Genomic DNA, 24572 nt, shown 5'->3' with positions numbered 1-24572 from the left:
TCATCTCACTGGGATTGGTTGGACAGTGGGTACAGCCCACAGAGGGTGAGCTGAAGCAAGGTGGGGTGTTGCCTCACCCGGAAGCGCAAGGGGTTGGGGAATTCTCTCCCCTACCTAAGGGATGCCATGAGACACTGTGCCGGGAAGAACAGTGCACTCCAGCCCAGATACTGCATTTTTCCCACGGTCTTCGCAACTGGCAGGCCAGGAGATTCCCTCCAGTGCCTACCGCACCACGGCCCTGGGTTTCGCGCACAAAACTGGGTGGCTGTTTGGGCAGACACCAAACTAGCTGCAGGCGTTTTGTTTTGTTTTGGTTTTTCTTTCATACCCCAGTGGCACCTGGAATGCCAGAGAAACAGAACCATTCACTACCCTGGAAAAGGGGCTGAAGACAGGGAGCCAAGTAGTGTGGCTTGGTGGGTCCCACCCCCACAAAGCCCAGCAAGCTAAGATCCACTGACTTGAAACTCTCGCTGACAGGAGTCTGAGCCCAACCTGGGATGTTCCAGCTTGGTGGGGGGAGGGGTGTCCACCATTGCTGAGGCTTTAGTAGCTGGTTTATGCCTCACAGTGTAAACAAAGCCCCCAGGAAGTTCGACCTGGGCAGAGCCCACCACAGCTCAGCAAGTTCGCTGCAGCCAGACTGCCTCTCTAGACTACTCCTCTCTGGGCAGGGCATCTCTGAAAAAAGGCAGCAGCCCCAGTCAGAGACTTAAGAGATAAAAACCCCCATCTTCCATGGACAGAGCACCTGGGGGAAGGGGTGGCTGTGGGTGCAGCTTCAGCTGACTTAAACGTCCTTGCCTAATAGTTCTGAAGAGAGCAGTGGTTCTCCCAGCATGGCGCTCGAGTTCTGATAAGGGACAGACTGCCTCCGCAAGTGGGTCCCTGACCTCCATTTATCCTGACTGGGAGATACCTCCCAGTAGGGGCCAACAGACACCTCATAGAGGAGAGCTCTGGCTGGCATCTGGCGGGTGCCCCTCTGGGACGAAGCTTCCAGAGGAAGGAACAGGCAGCAATCTTTGCTGTTCTGCAGCCTCTGCTAGTGATACCCAGGCAAACAGGGTCTGGAGTGGACCTCCAGCAAACTCCAGCAGACCTGCAGCAGAGAGGCCTGTTAGAAGCAAAACTAACAAACAGAAAGGAATAGTATCACCATCAACAAAAAGGACATACACTAAGAGACCCCATCTGAAGGTCACCATTATAAAAGACCAGAAGTAGATAAATCCACAAAGATGGGGAGAAACCAGCGCAAAAAGGCTGAACATTCCAAAAACTAGAATGCCTGCTCTTCAAAGAATCACAAGTCGTCACCAGCAAGGGAACAAAACTGGATGGAGAATGAGTTGGACGAATTGACAGAAGCAGGCTTTAGAAGGTGGGTAATAAACTCCTCCGAGCTAAAGGAGCATGTTCTAACCCAATGGAAGGAAGTTAAGAACCTTGAAAAAAGGTTAAAGGTATTGCTAACTAAAATAGCCAGTTTAGAGAAGAATATAAATGACCTGATGAATCTGAAAAACACTGCAGGAGAACGTCATGAAGTATACACAGACATCAATAGCTGAATCGATCAAGTGGAAGACAGGATATCAGAGATTGAAGATCACCTCAGTGAAATAAAGCGAGAAGACAAGTTTAGAGAAAAAAGAGTGAAAAGAAACAAACAAAGCCTCCAAGAAATATGGGACTATGTGAAAAGACAAAATCTATGTTTGATTGGTATACCTGAAAGTGATGGGGAGAACTGAACCAAGTTGGAAAACACTCTTCAGGATATTATCCAGAAGAACTTCCCCAACCTAGCAAGGCAGGCCACCATTCAAATTCAGGAAATACAGAGACCACCACAAAGATACTCCTTGAGAAGAGCAACCCCAAGACACATAATTGTCAGATTCACCAAGGTTGAAAGGGAGGAAAAAATGTTAAGGGCAGCCAGAAAGAAAGGTCGGGTTACCTACAAATGGAAGCCCATCAGACTAACAGCGGATCTATCTGCAGAAACCCTACAAGCTACAAGAGACTGGGGGCCAATATTCAACATTCTTAAAGAAATGAATTTTCAATCCAGAATTTCATATCCAGCCAAACTAAGCTTCATAAGCAAAGGAAAAATAAAATCCTTTACAGACAAGCAAATGCTGAGAGATTTTGTCATTACCAGGCCTGCCTTACAAGAGCTCCTGAAGAAAGTACTAAACATGGAAAGGAACAACTGGTACCAGACACTGCAAAAACATACCGAATTGTAAAGACCATCAACGCTACGAAGAAACTGTATCAACTAATGGGCAAAATGACCAGCTAGCATCATAATGACAGGATCAAATTCACACATAACAATATTAACTTTAAATGTAAATGGTCTAAAAGCCCCAACTAAAAGACACAGACTGGCAAATTGGATAAAGTCAAGATCCATCAGTGTGCTGTATTCAAGAGACCCATTTCACGTACAGAGACACACGCAGGCTCAAAATAAAGGGATGGAGGAATATTTACCAAGTAAATGGAAAGTAAAAAAAAAAAAAAAAAAAAAAAAAAAAAAAGCAGGGGTTGCGGTCCTAGTCTCTGATAAAACAGACTTTAAACCAACGAAGATCAAAAGAGACAAAAAAGGGTATTACATAATGGTGAAGGGATCAATGCAACAAGAGCTAACTATCCGAAATAAGTATGCACCCAATACAGGAGCACTCAGATCAGATTTATAAAGCAAGTTCTTAGAGACCTACAAAGAGACTTAGACTCCCACACATTAATAGTGGGAGACTTTAACATCCCACTGTCAATATTAGAGAGATCAACGAGACAGAAAATTAACAAAGATATCCAGGACTTGAGCTCAGCTCTGGACCAAGCAGACCTAATAGACATCTACAGAACTCTCCACCCGAAGTCAACAGAATATACATGTTTCTTAGCACTACATTGCACTTTTTATAAAATTGACCACATAAACACTCTTCAGCAAATGCAAAAGAATGAAAATCATAACAGTCTCTCAGACCACAGTGCAATCAAATTAGAACTCAAGATTAAGAAACTCACTCAAAACCACACAACTATATGGAAACTGAACAACCTGCTCCTGAATGACACTGGGTAAATAACGAAATGAAGGCAGAAATAAAGATGTTCTTTGAAACCAATGAGAACAAAGACACAATGTACCAGAATCTCTGGGACACATTTAAAGCAGTGTGTAGAGGGAAATTTACAGAACTAAATGCCCACAAGAGAAAGCAGGTAAGACCTAAAATCAACATCCTAACACCACAATTAAAAGAACTAGAGAAGCAAGAGGAAACAAACTCAAAAGTGAGCAGAAGACAACAAATAACTAAGATCAGAGAAGAACTGAAGGAGATAGAGACATGAAAAACCCTTCAAAAAAATCAATGAATCCAGGAGCTGGTTTTTTGAAAAGATCAACAAAATAGATATACCGCTAGCCAGACTAATAAAGAAAAAAAGAGAGAAGAATCAAATAGACGCAATAAAAAATGATAAAGGGGGTATCAACACCAATCCCACAGAAATACAAACTACCGTCAGAGAACACTATAAACACCTCTATGCAAATAAACTAGAAAATCTAGAAGAAATGGATAAATTCCTGGACACATACACACTCCCAAGACTAAACCAGGAAAAAGTCGAATCCTTGAATAGACCAATAACAAGTTCTGAAACTGAGCCAGTAATTAATAGCCTACCAACCGAAAAAAGTCCAGGACCAGACAATTCACAACTGACTTCTACCAGAGGTACAAAGAAGATCTGGTACCATCCCTTCTGAAACTATTCCAAACAACAGAAAAAGAGGGAATCCTCCCTAACTCATTTTATGATGCCAGCATCATCCTGACACCAAAGCCCGGCAGAGACACAACAAAAAAAGTGAATTTTAGACCAATATCCCTGATGAACATTGATGCAAAAATCCTCAATAAAATACAGGCAAACCGAATCCAGCAGCACATTAAAAAGCTTATCCACCACGATCAAGTGGGCTTCATCCTTGGGATGCAAGGCTGGTTCAACATATGCAAATCAATAAACGTAATCCAGCATATAAACAGAACCAAAGACAAAAACCACATGATTATCTCAACAGATGCAGAAAAGGCCTTTGACAAAATTCAACAGCCCTTCATGCTAAAAACTCTCAATAAACTAGATACTGAGGGAACGCATTTCAAAATGATAAGGGCTATTTATGACAAACCCACAGCCAATATCATACTGAAAGGGCAAAAACTGGAAGCATTGCCTTTGAAAAGTGGCACAAGACAAGGATGCCCTCTCTCACCACTCCTATTCAACACAGTATTGGAAGTTCTGGCCTGGGCAATCAGGCAAGAGAAAGAAATAAAGGGCATTTGATTAGAAAAAGAGAAAGTCAAATTGTCTCTGTTTGCAGATGATATGATTGTATATTTAGAAAACCCCATTGTCTCAGCCCAAAATTTCCTTAAGCTGATAAGCAACTTCAGCAAAGTCTCAGGATACAAAATCAATGTGCAAATAACACAAGCATTGCTATACACCAACAACAGACAAACAGAGAGCCAAATCATGAGTGAACTCCCATTCACAATTGCTATAGAGAGAATAAAATACTCAGGAATACAACTTACATGGGATGTGAAGAACCTCTTCAAGGAGAACTACAAGCCACTGCTCAAGGAAGTAAGAGATGACACAAACAAATAGAAAAACATTCCTTCCTCATGGATAGGAAGAATTAATATCGTGAAAAAGGCCATACTGCCCAAACTAATTTATAGCTTCAATGCTATCCCCATCAAGCTACCACTGACTTTCTTCACAGAATTGGAAAAAACTACTTTAAATTTCATATGGAACCAAAAAAGAGCCAGCATAGCCAAGACAATCCTAAGCAAAAAGAACAATGCTGGAGGCATCATGCTACCTGACTCCAAACTATACTACAAGCCTACAGTAACAAAAACAGTATGGTACTGGTACCAAAACAGATATGTAGACCAATGGAACAGAACAGAGGCTTCAGAAATAACACCACACATCTATAACCATCTGATCTTTGACAAACCCGACAAAAACAAGCAATGGGGAAAAGATTCCCTATCTAATAAATGGTGTTGGGAAAACTGGCTAGCCATTTGCAGAAAGCTGAAACTGGAAAATTCCTTACATCTTATACAAAAATTAACTCAAGATGGATTAAAGACTTAAATGTAAGACCTAAAATCATAAAAACCCTAGAAGAAAATCTAGGCAATACCATTCAGGACATAGGTGTGGACAGAGGCTTCATGACTAAAACACCAAAAGCAAAGGCAACAAAAGCCAAAATAGACAAATGGGATCTAATTAAACTAAAGAGCTTCTGCACCGCAAAAGAAACTATCATCAGAGTGAACAGGCAACCTACAGAATGGGAGAAAATTGTTGTAATTTATCCATAGGACAAAAGGCTAATATCCAGAATCTACAAAGAACTCAAACAAATTTACTAGGAAAAAAAAAAAAAACCATCAAAAGTGGGCAAAGGATATGAACAGACACTTCTCAAAAGAAGACATTTATGCAGCCAAAAAACATATAAAAAAAAGCTCATCATCGCTGGTCATTAGAGAAATGCAAATCAAAACCACATTCAGATATCATCTCATGCCAGTTAGAATAGTGATCGTTAAAAAGTCAGGAAACAACAGATGCTGGAGAGGATGTGGAGAAAGAGGAACACTTTTACATTGTTGGTGGGAGTGTAAATTAGTTTAACCACACTGGAAGACAGTGTGGCAATTCCTCAAGGATCTAGAACTAGAAATACGACTTGACCCAGCGATCCCATTACTGGGTATATACCCAAAGGGTTATAAATCATGCTACTATAAAGACATATACACACGTATGTTTACTGCAGCACTATTCACAGTAGCAAAGACTGGGAACCAACACAAATGCCCATCAATGATAGACTGGATAAAGAAAATGTGGCATATATACACCACGGAATACTATGCAGCCATAAAACAGGATGAGTTTATGTTCTTTGCAGGGACATGGATGAAGCTGGAAACCATCATTCTCAGCAATCTAACACAAGAACAGAAAACCAAACACCGCATGTTCTCACTCATAAGTGGGAGTTGAACAATGAGAACACATGGACACAGGGAGGGTAACATCACACATCGTGGTCTGTCAGGGGTCGGGGGGCTAGGGGTGGGATAGCATTAGGAGAAATACCTAATGTAGATGACAGGTTGATGAGTGCAGGAAACACTATGGCACGTGTACAGCTATGTAACAAACCTGCACGTTCTGCACATGTACCCCAGAACTTAAAAGTATAATAATAAACAAACAAACCAACAAAAAATCCCCCTTAGCCCTACTTCCCCTCCTCTAGTATTGTTCCATTTCCTTCCTATCTTTTATGACAAAATTCCTCAAAGTATTATCTAAACTTCTATCTCCAGTTTCTCTCTTCCTACTTGTTTTTGATTTCCCTTAAATTAGGCCTTATCTTTTATCAGTCTACCTAATGCACTCTTAGCAGATCACAGATGACATTCACATAGCAAACTCCAGTGATTGATTGTAGTCCTCATCTGACTTATCATCAACAATTCCAACAGTTGACCCTTCCTTCTTCCTAGAAACACTGTCTTTTCTTGGCTTCCCAAATACCACACTCTTAGTTTCCTGCCCATCTCTCTGGTCTTTGCTGTCTGCTTGTCATCTCTTTGACTTCCAAGTGCTACAGTATCTCAGGATTCAGGTCACTAACCTTCTCTTTTCTGTTTTGGTATTCAAAGTCAATTTTATAGATTAAATGCCATCAATAAATGTCATGTGGATAAACTCCAAACTTACACCTTCCAACTGGACCTCCTCCTTTAAGACTCATGTATTCAACAACGAACTTGACATTTCCACTGAGATTACAGATACTTCAAACTCAACAAGTCTCAAACTGAGCTGCTAAAACAGCTCCCCACATTAAGCTTACTCCTATCAGACTTTTTCCTTTCAGGAAATGGCACCTCTGTCCTTCCAGTTGCTCAGGCCAAAACCCATGGACCCATTCTTGATTCCTCTCTTTCTCTCTTGCTGGACAACCAATACATTAGCACATTCTGTTAGTGCTATCTTTGAAATATATGTAGAATTCAACCACTATTGGGACTCAGTCAGTGTTAATTTCTCACAAAGCTACTTATTTGTGGGACTGTTTCATCATTAGAATTTAGATTTTTGAAGCAGAGTGCTTAAATTAGGTACATCCATTCTATCATTAGTAGAGCTAGTTAAAAATAGTAACTTTCTAATACACCCCACAAATGCACCATAAGTTTCGCTGAAATAAAATCTTGAAAGTTTTTATGTTTTACTTTTTAAAAATTTTAAATTTATAAATAGAGATGGGGTTTCACCATGTTGCCCAGGCTGGTCTGGAACTCCTGTGTTCAAGTGATCCTCCCGCCTCGGCCTTGCAAAGTGCTGGGATTATAGGCATGAGCCACTGCATCCCAGCCAAAATCTTATAATCAAGTTGCCTAAGAAGCAATTATAAGGCTGATTGCTTCCAACTTCTAGGCTGGGCATGGTGACTCATGCCTATAATCCCAGTGCCTTGGGAAGCTGAGGGGAAGGGTCTCTTGAGGCCAGGAGTTTGAGACTAGCCTGGGCAACACAGCAAGACCTTGTCACTAAAAAAATCTTTTAAAAATTAGCTGGGTGTGGTGGCATGCACCTGGAGTCCCAGCTAATTGGGAGGCTGAGGCAGGAGGATCACTTGCCCCCAGGAATTCAAGACTGCAGTGAGCAATGTTCGCGCCACTGTACTCCAGTCTGGGTGACAGAGGAAGACCTTGTCTCAAAAACAAAAACACATAAAAAATTAAATAAGAGTTTTGCAGTCTTTGCTGTCAAATTTCTCTCTCAGTGACATAGTGAAACGGATCCTTATCAAGTACACAGATAAAACAAAAGACTTCACGCTAAGGTCTGAAGCACAAGCATTAATGTTAAGTGCTCATAGTTGCTAATGGCAAATGTGAGTGAAATGAAGCAATTTTTTTTTTTTTTTTTTTTTTGAGATGGAGTTTCACTCTTGTCACCTAGGCTGGAGTGCAATGGCATGATCTCACCTCACTGCAACCTCCACCTCCCAGGTTCAAGCAATTCTCCTGCCTCAACCTCCTGAGTATCTGGGATTACAGGTGCCTGCCACCACACCTGGCTAATTTTTTTGTATTTTTAGTACAGACGAGGTTTCACCATGTTGGCCAGGCTGGTCTTGAACTCTTGACCTCAGGTGATCCACCCACCTTGGCCTCACAGAGTGCCGGGATTACAGGTGTGAGCCACCACTCCCAGATGAAGCAATGTTTTTTAAAGGAAAGGGTAAGAAACATAATTAGAGAAGGGAAAAAAAGGACACATGTAGTACGGATGGAAATATGCTAAAAAATGACTGAAGTGTCACAGAAGCAGCAGGAATGCCACAAACACTAAACTGATTTTAAATACTGAGTGACTGAAGGTAAATAGAAAACAGAAGGTAAGTGACCTGAATCCTGAGATACTGTAGCACTTGGAAGTCAAAGAGGTGACAAGCAGACAGCAAAGACCAGAGAGGTGGGCAGGAAACTAAGAGTGTGGTATTTTGGAAGCCAAGTAAAGACAGTGTTTCCAGGAAGAAAGAAGGGTCAACTGTTGGAACTGCCAATGATACATCAGATGAGGATTAGAATCAATCTGAGTATTAGCAGTTTGGTAGCCAACCCCCTGTACAAACACGTATTTTTTAACCAGCTTACATTTGACAGCTCTTGAGTTTTACTACATATAACATTTCCTTGTGTTTAAAAACTTATGAAAAAACTTTGTGAATATAACAGAAATTAACAACCTTATATACTCTGTCAGAAAATAATTTAATTTTATCAAGGTTACGAAGCAGTACCTGTAAGTCGGGGAATAATTGTTTTGTTGATGATTGTAGACAAGATTTTTTTATCTGAACTACTTTCCTTCTTTGAATCTTCTACACTGCTATCCATAAATTCTTCTACAGATTTGAACCATGGCATCTCTTTTAAACCTGTGGAATCCAACTTACAAAGAAAACGATAAAAGTTATAAAGAAATCCTTCAACATTAGTGTATTTTAAAATAGTTTTTGTTTTTTCAATAATCACCAGAGCTTTTCTAAGGATCAGAGGAGACTAATTCCCTGTTTTAACACTAGACCACCAAGGCTAAGCAGGATGGCAGGACAGCATGACTGAGATGTGGTGTCTAAGTAGCATAACAAGAAGCCGCATTTCATGCATTCAATTACACAACAAACACTCAACAACCACCTAGTGTGTGCCAGAGCCTTTAGAGCCTACCACGTGGCAAGTACTCTGCTAGGAGCAAAATATACATTTGTTAGGCACTTGAAATAGCCATGGAATTTGTTTATTAAAAAATTCATCCACTTCAAGCAAAGTTTATTTCTGGCCCCTTCAATTCCCATAAGCATAAATATGTAATTTGTATATGATTTAGTTAAAGGTTCTATTACACAGTAGACAGTTGCTAAGTTCATATTTCTTTTTTTTTTCTTTTAGTCAGTCAAATTCACTGAATAGAGTTTATATTTCTTAACTTAGGATCTAAATATCTGCAATTTCTAGCTCCTGAAGTAATATTTCTCCCTTTATACTTTTATGAAACACCTTTCCCTTTCTGATTCATCCTGTTTATCCCATAAACCCTTCAAAGGCTTGCATTCCACCTCCTCAATGCAACCCTAAGCAACTCCTCCCAGTATGTCATCTCCAATTCAAGAATTCTTGAAACAAGGCTTTTATATCTACTTTCTCCAAACCCAACAGTACCTTATACTTTCTGGGAGGATTTTAAATTTAATGTACAAGAAGCTAAAAAAAAATGTGTTCGCTTTACTGATGTTAATGATGCTCAGCCTAAAAGACAAGTGAGAGCCAAGAAAAGAAGAATGTAGCTGAAAGCACACATTTTCTGACTATTGTTCCAAAGCTCTAAATTTCAGCTCCAACTCTAAGGGTAAGGTATTTAATCGCTAACATAATAGTAAGATAATTTAAGTATACTAATGTAATCAGGATAAATTTTCACATGTGAAGCATAAATACCTTAAGAGGATTCCAGTCAATCAACTGAACTCGTACTAGGGGATTTAAAAGCTTTGGTATGCACAAACTAATGAAAGCTTCATAATAGGAGTCAGGAAACTTTTCTCGCCATTGCTGAAACTTCAACAAAATATTCTGGATGTTACAAAAATCATCATGCACATCTTCAAAAACTTTCTTCTGTTTCTGTAAAATGTCACCTGTAAACAAAATAAGTCTCTTTATGCATTTTAAGTTGTGAACTTTAAGTATGCTTCCTTAAAAACATGGTCATGCCAGACTGTAATCAATTGACCTAAAATTCCGTCCTTTTATATTAACATAAATTTTTATTAAAAAAATCACTTTAGCAACACAGTAATAATATCAACACTAAAAAAAGCTACCATATATACCCCTGCTATATGCCAGCAGAAATACATTAATCTCATTTTACCATCGTAGCTATCTTCCCTACCATATAGGTATCGTCTACTTATTTACAGACAAAACAACATCAAATTTAGGAAGGACAAGACATTTGTCTAAGACTACACAGAATAAAATCTCCCTTAGAACCCAAATTTATTTAAATCCAGAGCCCAGAATTTTTGAACTATACGCATCTTATCTTCTCACCATGCTAAAAAGTTTCACCAAATTCAAATATTTTAAGTTAAAAATGACAATCTAGAAACTATGTGTGGTAAAGAAATGAAATGAAGATGTTCACTAGTAATAGGAGAAAGTCTAAGAGAAAAAACTATGAAGATAGAAGAATACTCACAATGCTCCTTCCTTCATTTTACTCCATTATTCAGAGGTAGGAAGAGAGTCTTACAGAGGAAAAATGTGTTTCATTTTTTCTGAATTTAACCAACTGTTTTATATAGCTTACGTACTTATTAAGGGCAATCACAGCAAAGCGTTTCTCACCATTTCAAAACTCAAACCATGATATATTAGAAACTTGGTAACTAACCTTGGCTTTTTTGGAAGTCAATCATCTCTGCTGAAGGCAGTTCATCATCACTAGATGTCCCTTCCTGATGGTTACAATTCCCAGAAAGCATCCTTGCTTGTCTTCTTTTTGTCCTATATTTTGCAACAAACCAAAAATAAACAAAAAGTAAATAGATCTTGCTGAAAATAAATGCTTAAATTTTTTTTTTACCTCTTGCTGAAAATAAGTAATTTTATCATTTATTTTAAATGGTCAAAAATTTATCAGTGCACAATTTTATTAATATTTTTGACATTTTTAGTTTCATTAGTTTGAATTGGTGGTTCTCCATTTGTTTTTTTGTTTTTTCTTGTAAGATATTCCCAATTAGGACATTCCCATGGGGTAACCAGATTCTGAAGAGGGGGTAATTATAATTAGGAACGGTTTCTATTTACAAGCAATTCCCAGCCTGATAAATGTCATTTTACCCATTCCTTTTAACTGATCCAAATATACCAATCTGTCTTTAAAGCAGTCAAGGATGGTTTTACTAAATTTTGCTTTTATTTTTATTTTCACAAATTAATAACGTATATCAGGTATACCTAATGACATCATGTGGTTAATTACATTTAAGTAGTGAAAAGTACTTGCTCAATGATGCTTTCTTTAAATCTTCACTTTATATAGGTACCTTCGAGATTCAATCTCTTCTAAAATCCACTGAGTTTTTTCATCTACTGCTAAGTTTCCACTTGTGGACGTCTCATCTTTGCCTGTTAATAAATAAAATTGACTTCATACTACAAATTCTCAAAAGAAAAAAGTAAAATGCTTTGAAAATAAAGGTAACATCATGAATGTATAAACATATATGCATAAGTAAATACACAAATGTGCTTAAATTTTGCAATTAATTATGCAATGAAATTTCAGTGTTAACTCTTTATTGCAATATTAACAGGCATGAGGTTCATTGGCCTAAAAATGTATTTTGGCTGGTGAAAATGTTAACCTAAAAACGTACTTTGGCTGGTGTACTGTTGCTATTGTTGAGAACAGCAGCAAAGCTCTACCAAAAAGTTTCATTTCCTTGTATTCTTTTCCAGTAGTTTTTACCAGTTTTTTTCCATAGCCAAATGCAAGAAATATTGGCTTTATCAATACAGGAGTCCCCCCCTTAGAATGTATCCCCTTAGAATGTATTTGCAGGTGATACATTCTAAGAACCCCAGTGGATGCCTGAAACCGCATATAGTACCAAACCCTATTTGTTTTTTCCTCTATATACACACTTATGATAAAGTTTAATTCATAAATTAGGCACAGTAAGAGACTAACAATAGCAATAAAGTAGAACAATGAAAATATACTATAATGTATGTTATAGGAATGTTGGGTATCTCTATCTCAAAATATCTTATTGTACTGTACTCATTCATTTTTGGACCATTGTTGACTGAAACTATGGAAAGCAAAACTGCAGATTAGAGGCACTACTGTATTCTATTCACATTATTTCTTATTTTAATATGTAATACCATTATTTACGATCCATTAAGTGTTGTGTGTTTCACTGAAAGTCACTTTGCCTTTGCATTTACTAGCTACTTGGTTACGGTCTTTCACTATCTCCTGATAGCACCTTAATCAAAGGAAGATATCTCTGAAAGTACAAAATCAATGTGAAAAAAAAAAAAAAACGGAGGCATCCATATTTTGTATAATGAAATCTTAAAGATAAATCTGTATTGAAACTCACCAGAACCAATCTGTAAAAGGACTTTGAAACTATGAAGTTAGATTTCTGACAGAGTCTAAAGAATTATGTGAACTTGTCTCAAAACATTCTCTAAAAGGCTATGTACATATTCTGTCTGAAATAGTAAATAATTGGAAGTTATGTTTATTTTTTAGTCTTGGACTTAATTTAAAACATTCTTAAGTCCTATTTCTAAATGCTTTGAGTTTTTGGAAGTTAGTGGGTAAAGGGTTTGTGGGAAAATACATGAAAAACATGTTTATAAAAATAAAAATATTTTTATTCTTCACATAATTTAGCTTAATGAATAATAAATTGTATTGAACAGGAAAAACACTAACGTGATAACTGTTGTAAATACGTTGATTCATGTTTTAATTCATCTTGCCTGCGTTTCATAAAGGTCATAGCTTGTTTTAAAAGGAGTGCATGCATGGATGATTCTATTTCTTGGATGTTGATAATCTGAAATACATATATAAGTAATATTTTGTAGGTCATCGATAATGAAATATATATATACACAAAAGTAATATTTAGAAGATACATAAGCATATTTTTATGCTTAATTCTCAAAGAAACATTCCCAATACTATCACATCTCAAGTATAAAACATTGTGTGCAACAGACCTAGCTGTCAATACTTTTAATATTAAAAATCAGAAAATTGACTGTCTCCTGGAACTGTTATAATTATCAGAGATATATAAACTAAATGGGGGCCAGGTGTGGTAGTTCATGCCTGTTATCCCAGCACTTTGGGAGGTGGGCAGATCACCTGAGGTCAGGAGTTCAAGGCCAGCCTGGCCAACATAGCGAAACCCCTTGTCTACCACTAACAATACAAAAATTAGCCAGGCGCAGCAGTGCCCACCTTCAATCCCAGCTACTCAGGAGACTGAGGCAGGAGAATCACTTGAACCCTGGAGGTGGAGGTTACAGTGAGCTGAGATTGCGCCACTGTACTCCAGCCTCGGCAACAGAGCAAGGCTCTGTCTCAAAAAGAAAAAAAAAAAGAAACCAAATGGGATGGAGTCAGGAACATGCATTAAAGTTTGAGATAGAAGATTTTTTTCTGAGATAGAAGAATAGGAAAAAATGAAGGGTAAAGATGTTTTCACAGGCTGAGGGTGTGGAAAGTAGGTGGGGGCACTCAAAGCTGGTAAAATTTGAAAAATTGGGGAATGGAGGAAAACTAACCAGAGACAGGTAACAAAGTTGTGATGTGATACAGAAATGAGACTAGTTGAATTTGAAACGCTCGTATTTTGGGGAGCAACAATTCCTCCTACGCCTTTGATACTCCACAGCTGCTGCTATGAATATATTAATGCTCAGGCTGACAAAATTTTAACAGTGTAATTTTTCAAGGAGGAATGAAAAAAGAAAATTACATTGTAATACTTCAGAAAGTAACTACCAAGTGATAGCAGAAGATAGCCAACTTAAAACAACAATTGGGACAAAGCATCCCATTGTTTAGCAACATTTTAATTATAAACAAAAAATAATGTGGGCTGAGGGCGGTGGCTCAGGCCTATAATCCTAGCACTTTGGGAGGCTGAGACAGGTAGATTGCCTGAGCTCAGGAGTTCCAGACCAGCTTGGGCAACATGGCGAAACCCTGTTTCTATTAAAAATACAAAAAATTAGCTGGGTGTGGTGGTGCACGCCTGTAGTCCCAGCTACTTAGGAGGCTGAGGCACAAGAATCGCTTGAACCTAGGAGGCAGAGGTTGCAGTGAGCTGAGATCGTGCTACTACACTCCAGCCTGGGTGATAGAGCGAGACTCTGTCCCCCTCTTCAAAAAAATAAATAAAATAAAAATAACAAAAATAATGTGGAAAGTAGAGTATAATTTATTGTAATGGTTAATCTATTTTTAAAAACGGACAACTGAAGGCCCACCCTAATGTAAGAACTTAGTATGCATAAATCAAAAACTAAAAACAAAAATCTCAAAACATCTGAGAGTTGAAAGAAAAACCATTACAAACAAATTCAAAAGACAAAACTGGTAAGTTCACAACAAGCAGGATAAAGCATTAAAAAATTTTAAGCTATAAAGAATTGTTCATACTCTAACAAAACTAGAAAAGAAAAAAATCTCTACTGATAACCACAAAGATAACAGGGCAAAGACAAGAAACAAATAATTCACAAGAAGAAAACCAGAGTTTGCTTGAGATCAAAATACGATATGTAAAAACAAAATCCATTTATTCCTAATCTAGTAAACTAATAAAACTGGCACAATCTTTCTGGAGGTCAATTTTGTAATGTTTCACAGGCCTTAAAAATATTTAGACTTAATAATTCATTTTCTTTGACTTCATTTTCAAGGAATTTTCCTTAAACAGATGAAATTGTAACAAAAATTTATATACAAAATTTTATACAATGTTACTTATAATAAAATAACTGCAAAAAACTTGAATATCCTACATTAAGAGAATGCTTACTATCATCTTATTTTAAAAATGTGTAGGAAAAATACTAGAGAAAAGTATCTAATTGTGAGATTTAGACTTTTCTTAATTGCATAAGGGGTTTTCTGCAGGAAATGATATAAATATTGATATGTACCTTTTCATTAAGGCAGTCAATTAAATTTTCCACATAAATTTTCATGCTTTTATAGAATTTACAATTTAGAGCTTGATTTGATGAACTCTCTAGGTTCTGGATGGTACTCTTTGAGCTTTTGACATCTTGTACGTATTTTTCATACTCCCTCAGGTGTGAGCGGTGAGTTTCCTGTAGTAATGTTAATCTAAATAAATAAAATAAAACTTAGTTTATTTTTCAAACTTTTTCAAAAGTAGGAATCTAATGCAAATATTTCCAAAGACCACCAAGGAAACTGACAATCATATAAATCTGGGTATGCAGACTAGATAAGCAAAGAACACCACAATAAAAGTAAACCCTTTAGCACCTGCTTAGGCCAAATACTCTCTCTTCAAGTTTTCTTGCATTTGTCTTTCAGAATCTTTCTTTGCTTTATATAAAGGACAGTGAGAATTAAGAAATTAATCAAGATTATAATGTATAGTAGGCATTATTAATGAAATATTTTAGTTAAGTAGAATATTTCTGACTATAGCAGTATATTACATTACTTATAACTTGTAAGTAAATATTATGTAGAAAAAGCTAGGTACAGAGCAGGGTACATAATGTGCTTCCTTTTTTGTATAAAAACAGGGGAATATGTAAGTATATATGTGCTTGTAAAGATATACATATAGACCACCTCTGGAAGAAAACATAAGAAAATGGTAGCAATGGTTTCCTCTAGGGAGGGTGGTAATTTACTTTGTTCTGTATATCCTTTCCACTGGTTATTTTACGTTTTGACAATGAGAGTGTATGGTCTTTTTAAAATAAAAAGCCTAGTTAACAAAAAATAAAATATAATAAAGTTATCCAGACAAAATAAAATGCTACAATAAATCAATGATCTGCTGCCTCTTTTTTATCCCTCATGCAAGGTTATCTTTGTACTCTAGGGGGCTGGCAAACTACCAGCCCACCCTTTGTTTTTATAAAAAAAGTTCTATTGGAACGCAGCCATGCTTATATGTTTACATATTGTCTATGGCTGTTTTCATGCTGTAATATAGAGTTGAGCAGTTACAACAGCAATCATCCAGTCCTTAAAGCCTAAAATATTTACTATCCAGTCTTTTACACAAAAAGGCACTTGCTGACTCCTGTTCTAGATCAAAATGTCCAACAGAGAAATATTAAAGTAAATTATGATATAACAACTATATGGACAAACATGATAGTTTTTTAAAAAAATTAAAGGCTATTTGGTAATATAGAAAAATGCTTATAACCATATTAAATAAAAAAGTAGAATTTTGTATTTACTGATTTTAACCATGTAAAATATGTTACAAAGACTAAAAAGACATTATGGTAGTCAACCCTTAATCATGGGGATAGGTTCCAAGACCCTCAGTGAATGCAAATAATATCAAAGCCTATATATGCTGTTTTTTCCCTATACATACGTAACTATGATAAAGTTTAATTTATATATTACATACAGTACGCCTGCACTCTGGGGCCATTATTAAGTAAAATAAGGGTTACCTGAACACAAGCACTGTGATACTGCAATAGTTGATCTGATAACTGAGATGGTTACTACGTGACTAACAGGCTGCTGGCTTACAGAGCAAAGAGAAGCTGGACAAAAGGATGATTCTCATCCTGGGCAGGATGAAGCAGGGCAGCTCGAGATGTCATCACACTACTTAGAACAGCATGTAATTTAAAACATATGAACTGTTTATTTCTGGAATTTTCCATTCAATATTTTTGGACTATGGTTTCACTACTGATAACTGAAACCATAGAAGGCAAAAATGCAGATATGGGGGGACTACTGTATACAAAAATGAAATCAATTGTGTTAGTACGATAACACAGGAGATCCTTTTTTTCCCCTATAAGTTTGTTTAATATCAGTACTTAATATATCTAAAAGAATACAGTGCTATATCTCTAGTATTAAATATCTAGGACAAAAGTAAATTTCAAAATAAGTATTGCTCACCTAGTATTTAATTGCTTCTTTATAATTTCTAAATTTACTGGTGTAAATGAAATGGAGGTATCAAATTTCTTCACTTTTGAAGATCCACTGCCACGGGAAAGATCTATGTCTCTTTCCTAAAAAAATAAAAATAGATTTTTACAAAACCATTTCATTTACCTTCGAAACATTAACAGCATGAAAAGGGACTGGATGATCCAAGGTCTCTTCAAGCTAAAAAATTCCATGTCTTTGTAATTTTTCATGGTCCCAATAAAATGTTTTTAAATTCAGTTTTAAAATTTAGAAGTTTAAATTCATATTTAAGAAGCAAATTCTAAAAATTACATTTTTTAAAAAGTTTAGTTTTGAAGCTAATTTTGGTTATGGTCTAATGTACTCTCAGATAGTCACCCAGTTTTTTAAGAAACAACAATCCTTCATGAATATTAACTTGCGGAGCAGACAGACCTGTCTGGCTGACCTAACACCTATTTCCGTGATAGAAGTACCTATTTAACTCCAACTCCATTCTAGTCAATGAAAAGTAGATGGAAGTCTGCTGGAGGATGTGTAGGTAAAGTTTTTACTTTTCTTTAAGACATTCGTTTTTTTTTTGAGACGGAGTCTCGCTCTGTCACCCAGGCTGGAGTGCAGTGGCGCGATCTCAGCTCACTGCAAGCTCCGCCTCCCGGGTTCATGCCATTCTCCTGCCTCAGCCTCTCAAGTAGCTGGGACTGGGACTACAGGCGCCCACCACTACGCTTGGCTAATTTTTTGTACTTTTAGTAGAGACAGGGTTTCACCATGTTAGCCAGGATGGTCTCGATCTCCTGACCTCGTGATCTGCCTGCCTCGGCCTCCCACAAAGTGCTGGGATTACAGGCGTGAGCCAACGAGCCCGGCCAAGAAATTCTTATTTGGGTTTTCTGTTCCTTGTAAAGAAATGCACTGCTAACATATATCTTATAAAATGGTATATTTCATATTAGCGTCCCCTGTCTAATTGCAGCTCCTCCACCCTTGGAATATTCAAAAGATACTGAAGAACCTCTATTTTACACAAAGACACATGAAGAAAATTGACCAGACATTTAGCCAATTTCACTGGCTTAGCTATTCTTTTTATATTTTCCATGAAGCATCATCTTTTGTCATTTCAATTCTCACAAAGCCTCCCATCCAGCTCTGCGCATACCTACAAAATCTCCAAACACTCTTGATATTTTGCAGTCAATGACCCATTCAAATATCACCAGTTCCGTGAAGGCTTTATCAAACTTACTCATTTACCTTCCCTCCTATAAAACTTGACCACCCACTTGCTCCTTTGTGCCACCTCAGGACCCTGCACAGAGTTCTGTCACAGAACCTGTAGGATTTCACTATAATTGTTTTGTTTAGTTGTCTTCCTTCCTGCAAAGGTTGTACAACGTTGTAAGTGGCCGTAGCAGGCTAATGGTGACCCCATGAAAACATGTTCACATTCATGTTCATGTTCATTATATGGCAAAAGATGTAATTAAGACTTTGAGATGAGGTGCATATGCTGGATTATCCCAATGGAGCCTGAATACAATTATATGTTCCATCCTAAGAGACAGGGAATTTTGGGACACAAGAGAAGAAGCAAATGTGAAGACTGAACAAAGAGAGATGAGGCCACAAGCCAAGGCATGCCAACAGCCACCAGAAACTAGAAGAGTCAAGGAATGGATTCTCTTCTAAGAGTTTCTGGAAAGGGGGGATGTTCTACTGACATTTTGATTTTGGACTTCTGGCCTCCAGATCTGAGAGAGAATAAACTTCTATTGTTTTAAGCCACCAAGTCTGCAGTAATTTGTTACAGGAGGCACAGGAAACTAATACGGTGGCCAATGGTAGCTTTTCAATAAAGGAATCAGTAAATGTACTCACATTAGCAATAAAAATGCAAATCAAATAAGTGTGAGATTCCATTTTCACCAACTATACTTGCACCTGAAGAGGGCAAGATTATAGTAAAATATTCCCATGATATTGGTGACATTACAGATTGAGCTAAGTTTTCTTTAGAAGGCAATAGAGAAAAATACACTAAGTGCCATAAAAACATTCATCTCTTGATTAGTAATACAGTTCTTGGTAATTATTACAAAGGAATAGTTCAAAAACACACATCTGAACAAAAGAAAGAAGAGGAGGAAAAATAATTAAATATTCACTGATTCTTATTTGTTAATAAAAAAAAAACCAGATTGCAAAGAACCTAAATTGTCCAAAATGAAGAATGGTTAAGAAGATTATGATTCAGTGACTCCAGTGAATACTATGTAGCTATAAAATCAGTTATTATAACAATGTGCAAACAAGAGAAGGTAATTTATAGTATGTCAAGCAAGGAAATCAGAATTCAAAATTGTATGCATATTGTGGTTCCCAAACTGTGTGCAAAGGCATCCTAGCAAATTTAAAAGGGTGTAGTGAGACATTTTAAATTTTTTAGTGAAAAACCGTAATACTCAACATCTGTTGGACTACTAGCTTTTAGTTCACAGTTACATTAGAATGTGTTCCATATGGCCAGACATGGTGGCTCATGCCTGTAATCCTAGCACTTTGGGAGGTTGAGGTGAGCAGACTGCCTGAGCTCAGGAGTTTGAGACCAGCCTGGGCAACATGATGAAATCCCATCTCTACTAAAATACAAAAAAATCAGTCAGGCGTGGTGGTGTGTACCTATAGTCCCAGCTACTCAGGAGGCTGAGGCACGAGAATTGCTTGAACCTGGGAAGCGGAGGTTGCAGTGAGCCAAGATCATGCCACTGCACTCCAGCCTGGGTGACAAGGCGAAACTATCTCATTAAAAAAAAAAAAAAAAAAAAAAAAGAGAATGGGTTCCATTCCTTTTGATGAAGTCATATTTGTGGGGCTGGGTTTTGGGACGATGCTATGATAAAAACAAGCATTGTGTGAAGATCAACATGGAAATGAGTGACAGTGTCCAATCTGATTCCAAGGTTTGAAAAGTCATGCAATGCCTAACAGGAACACATATCTCATTAGTAAGGAATTTTGGTTATTTAAAAATAAAATAAAAATGTTCTGCCTTCAAATTATCTGTATTATTTTTTTCCAAATGGTTAGTTCTTAGGACACAAATTGTATAAAATTCTTTGAACTACTTAATAAATAGAATTGTTTGGTACTTCTTTTGGCTTACGAGTATCATGATAAAATTACCAAGACACTAATGGCTCCATGAATGAGAAAGTTTGGGAACCTCTGATGTATACTATGATTGCAATTCTTGACCTCATAGAGCTATATTCTAGCAGCAGACCCAGAACCCAAATCTAGGACTTTTAACCCCAAGTACAGTACATTTGTTAGGTTTCAAAGCTTACTACTTGCTTAAACTTTACATTCATTCATTCATTTTTAGTGACAGGGTCTCACTCTGTTGCCCAGGCTGGAGTACAGTGGTGTGATCATAGCTCACTGCACCCAGAACTCCTGGGCTCAAGTGATCCTCCCAGCTCAGCCTCCCAAGTTGCTGGGACTATAGGCACGCCCCACCAGGCCTGGCTAGTTTTATTTGTTTTTAGTAGAGCTCAGGTCTCACTGTATTGTTCAGACTGGTCTCAAACTACTGGGCTGAAGTGATCCTCCCTCCTTGGCCTTCCAGAATGCCGGAATAAGCGGTGTGAGCCACTATGCCTGGACAAATCTGGGCTTCAGTGTTGTTGTTGTTTTTAGTCTTAAATGAGACAGGGTCTCACTCTGTCACCCAGGCTGAAGTGCAGTAGCGCGATCTTGGCTCACTGCAGCTTTGACCTCCTGGGCTCAAGCAGTCCTCCCACCTCAGCCCCCAAGTAGCTAGGACTACAGGTGTGTGCCACCATGCTTGGCTAATTTTTGTATTTTTTGTAGCAGTAGGGTTTTGTCATGTTGCCCAGGCTAGTCTTGAACTCCTGGACTCAAGTGATCCACCTGACTCAGCCTCTTGGGCTTTGGTTTCTAATATAATTTTTAGCGCTTCATAGTGTCCCACCCTACTGTATTGCATGAAGACCCCTATTACTGGATATTTACTTTGTTTACATCTTTTTAAAAATTAAATAAAACACAAAGCTATATTTGTGTATGCAGAAATGTAACAGTTATGTATCATAATATAGGTATAATGTATTTGTGTATAATATTTACCACAGGGTTCACTATAATAAAAAATTATCTGAGAAATCACATAATGAGATTTAATATATAAATGATAATACATCTATTCACTAAATTGCTATGAAATCATTAAGATGTAGTAGAAGTAGATATACCATTGCAGTGAGATGTCTGTTATATTGTGAAGTGAAAAAAAGTTTCCAAAGAGAAAATTGGATATATTTATATTATACAGAACAGGTGTCTAAAAGTAAAGTTTGAGGTCTAAACTTTACTTTTAAGCACCTGTCCAACATAAACTGTCAATTATTATAAAATTAATTATTAAAAAAATAGTACCCTCAAGGTATTTATAATCTAGTGGAAAAATAAGATAATATGCACAGTGTAGTGGGTTGAATGGAGGCCTCCCAAAAGATACATCCATGACTTAATCCCTGGAAAGTGCAAATATGACCTTATTTGGAAAAAGAGTCTTTGTGGTTGTAATTAAGTGAAGGATCTTGGATTATCTGAGTGGGCCCTAAATCCAATGACAAGTATCCCTATGAGAAAAACACACAGCAGAGACATGGAAAAAGCCATGTGAAGACAGAGGCAGAGACAGGAGTTATGTAGTCACAAGCCAAGAAATACCTGGAATGACCAGAAGTTGGAAGAGGCAAGGAAGAATTATCTGCTCCCCACAATCCCCCAGGGCCTTTGGAGGAAGCAAGGTGCTACCAACACCTTGACTTCAGATTCTGGCCTCCGCCCTGTGACAAATAAATGTCTGTTCTTTTGAGTCACCAAGTTTGTGGTAATTTGTTATAGCAACCACAGGAATCTACTACACATAGTATAAAGAATGATTACCTCTATGATTTTAACTGCTTTTCTCATTTGTTGTCGTTCCCAAATATCCTGTTTTTCATCTTCCTGACTTTCTTCACTTGTTTCTTCATTTCTACTTACTAGGGGGAAAAAAGTTCACATGTAAACATTTAATATTTTTCCATTTTAATTGCAGCAGCTAACATTTTTTGAGCTTATTCTACACAGGCTTAGCACGACTTTACGTGTTATTTATTCTTCACAATAATTCTGGGAAGAAGGCACTATTATTGGCCTCATTCACAAGTGAGGAAACACAGATATTGGGAAGTTAAATAGCTGTCTGAAGACTATGACGAAGCTGGAAGTTGGATCCTGGGATCTGACTCCAGAACCTGCACTCTTACCATACTCTCCCACTCAAAACACTACAGCCCTACATACTTCTCAGTAAAAAAACTGAGAAAGAATGAAATGTTTGGTTTTTCTTATCAAACATCTCTCAATTACTACCTAAGAATCTAAACATTTAAAAGTAAGTTGTAAGGAACTGAGTCTTTTTCCAAAAAAAAAAAAAGTTACAAAAACCTTGGTAAAATGCATATATTATAAATGAGAAATGTGAAAACAGTCCTTTAAGGCTTAGCATTGTGGGTAGATGAAATTTTTTATTACAGCAGGGAACATTTTAATACATGACATCGAAAATCTCTGTAGATGCTTCCATGTTGAAAAAATACATTTATAAAGGTGACAATTGTTTTCAATGTTTTAAAAATAAGATACCGCATATTTTTTTAACCTGTTAAAAAAGATCAAGGGGGGTCAGATATTAATAAACATTATTACATATACTCCTTGATAATAACATTTCGATACAGATACATCTTTTAGAGGTCATAATATCATGGACCAAATCAATGTTAAAAACCGTTATCAACACTCTACAATGTGAGACAGCACATTACATTTTTATGGAGATTTTCTCATAATATTATATTCTAATGAAAAATATCCTGATCTTCATATATTGGTATACACATACTTGATTCCTCAGCCATCCTTTGTCTAAATGTTTGAGGTTTTAGGGTAAATGGTATTCTCTTTTCATGGTCATCAGGCTCACTCTCAGGGTCATCTTCACTCTCTCTCTTCATACCAGAGACGGTAGAGGTATGTTCTACATCCAAAGAAATATAGTCATCTTGCGCTCTGGCCAATTCACGTTTTCTGCGGGCTGCCTGAATAAAAGCTGCATCTGGGATCTTAACTGAAGGAAACAAAGAGGAGGACACTAAAAACCAGAGACCAATGTAAGTAAATATTTCTCACATTTAAGAAAAAGAAAAAAGCACCATTTTCCTAAATTATTTGCTATTTTGATATATGAATGTGACTTTAATAAATGGCTCAAAGTCTGTATCAGCAAAGGAAGAAAACTTAATAGAGATTAAATATAATTTAGAAAAATCAACCAAATCTAGAAGTATCAGAAAATATACAGAAACCACTTCATTTTATCTTTTAACTCTCTTACTCATCAGGTACTGCTCACTTTGTTGAGGGGTGGCTATTTCTCATTTCTGGAAGCTCTGAGACTGTCAGCACAGGGATGTGGGGGGGCTGAGTGTGGTGTTCCCCAATCAGTGAGAGCTACAGAAGTTAGAAGGATCAATGACAGACCAGTCTGACTTACCAAGTAAGAGAGATACTACACTACGATGTCCTCCTTCCCTCCTACCCACACTTACAAGAAATCAGAAACATACTATAAACAGTAACAGAGCAAAGCCAAATTAGCCTGCGGTTCTATAGTGAGCCGCACGTGAATAAACATGAGACATTAAGAAGTGTAAAGAAAATAATCAGGTTCATTTACCAGGTGAAAAATTTTAAATGACAACAACTCTTAAGAGAGCCTTATTTTTTTCTTCATATTGTACAGCATAAACATCATTAGCATAAACTCTTCCAATTTAAAACAAGTTTCTTCATGCATGATCTAAGGTGAAATTTATCTTCATTCAGGAAAAAATGGTTTCTTAAGAACAATACTACAGTAAAGAAATGGCAAGAGAAATTTTCACCATTTTAAGCATTTCAAACTACTAAAAAGATGCCAAGCTACTGAGGCTCAAGTGAAATTTTCTAAACTTTCCCAAAAGTTGACCCAAATTCTTTGAGAA

The 24572-nt window shown here is 37.1% G+C and overlaps 1 protein-coding gene across 11 annotated transcripts in view; it reads right to left on the bottom strand.

Annotated features, from left to right (window-relative positions):
- Positions 1-24572, bottom strand: part of GCFC2 (GC-rich sequence DNA-binding factor 2) — a 50610-nt gene that overhangs the window by 18516 nt on the left and 7522 nt on the right. For 4 of the 11 annotated variants that reach the window (XR_012421747.1, XR_012421748.1, XM_005575479.5 and 1 more), the window contains exons 3-11: positions 23432-23656; positions 22429-22526; positions 17437-17552; positions 15453-15639; positions 13207-13330; positions 11798-11879; positions 11140-11252; positions 10179-10378; positions 8981-9131 (exon numbers count right to left, since the gene is read on the bottom strand). Coding sequence is in view for 3 of the 11 variants with exons in the window: in XM_005575479.5 (XP_005575536.3) it covers positions 8981-9131; positions 10179-10378; positions 11140-11252; positions 11798-11879; positions 13207-13330; positions 15453-15639; positions 17437-17552; positions 22429-22526; positions 23432-23656 (1296 nt within the window). In the remaining 8 variants the exon portion in view is untranslated. Of the gene's footprint in view, positions 1-8980; positions 9132-10178; positions 10379-11139; positions 11253-11733; positions 11880-13206; positions 13331-15452; positions 15640-17436; positions 17553-22428; positions 22527-23431; positions 23657-24572 lie in introns of those variants that run through there. The other 7 variants (XR_012421753.1, XR_012421752.1, XR_012421754.1 and 4 more) reach the window with 4 other exon arrangements.

Source organism: Macaca fascicularis, chromosome 13, assembly GCF_037993035.2.
Source record: "Macaca fascicularis isolate 582-1 chromosome 13, T2T-MFA8v1.1".
In the NCBI taxonomy this organism is placed as follows: domain Eukaryota; kingdom Metazoa; phylum Chordata; class Mammalia; order Primates; family Cercopithecidae; genus Macaca; species Macaca fascicularis.
The sequence above is the reverse complement of the archived record's forward strand: the minus strand, read 5'-3'. Positions and strand labels throughout refer to the sequence as shown.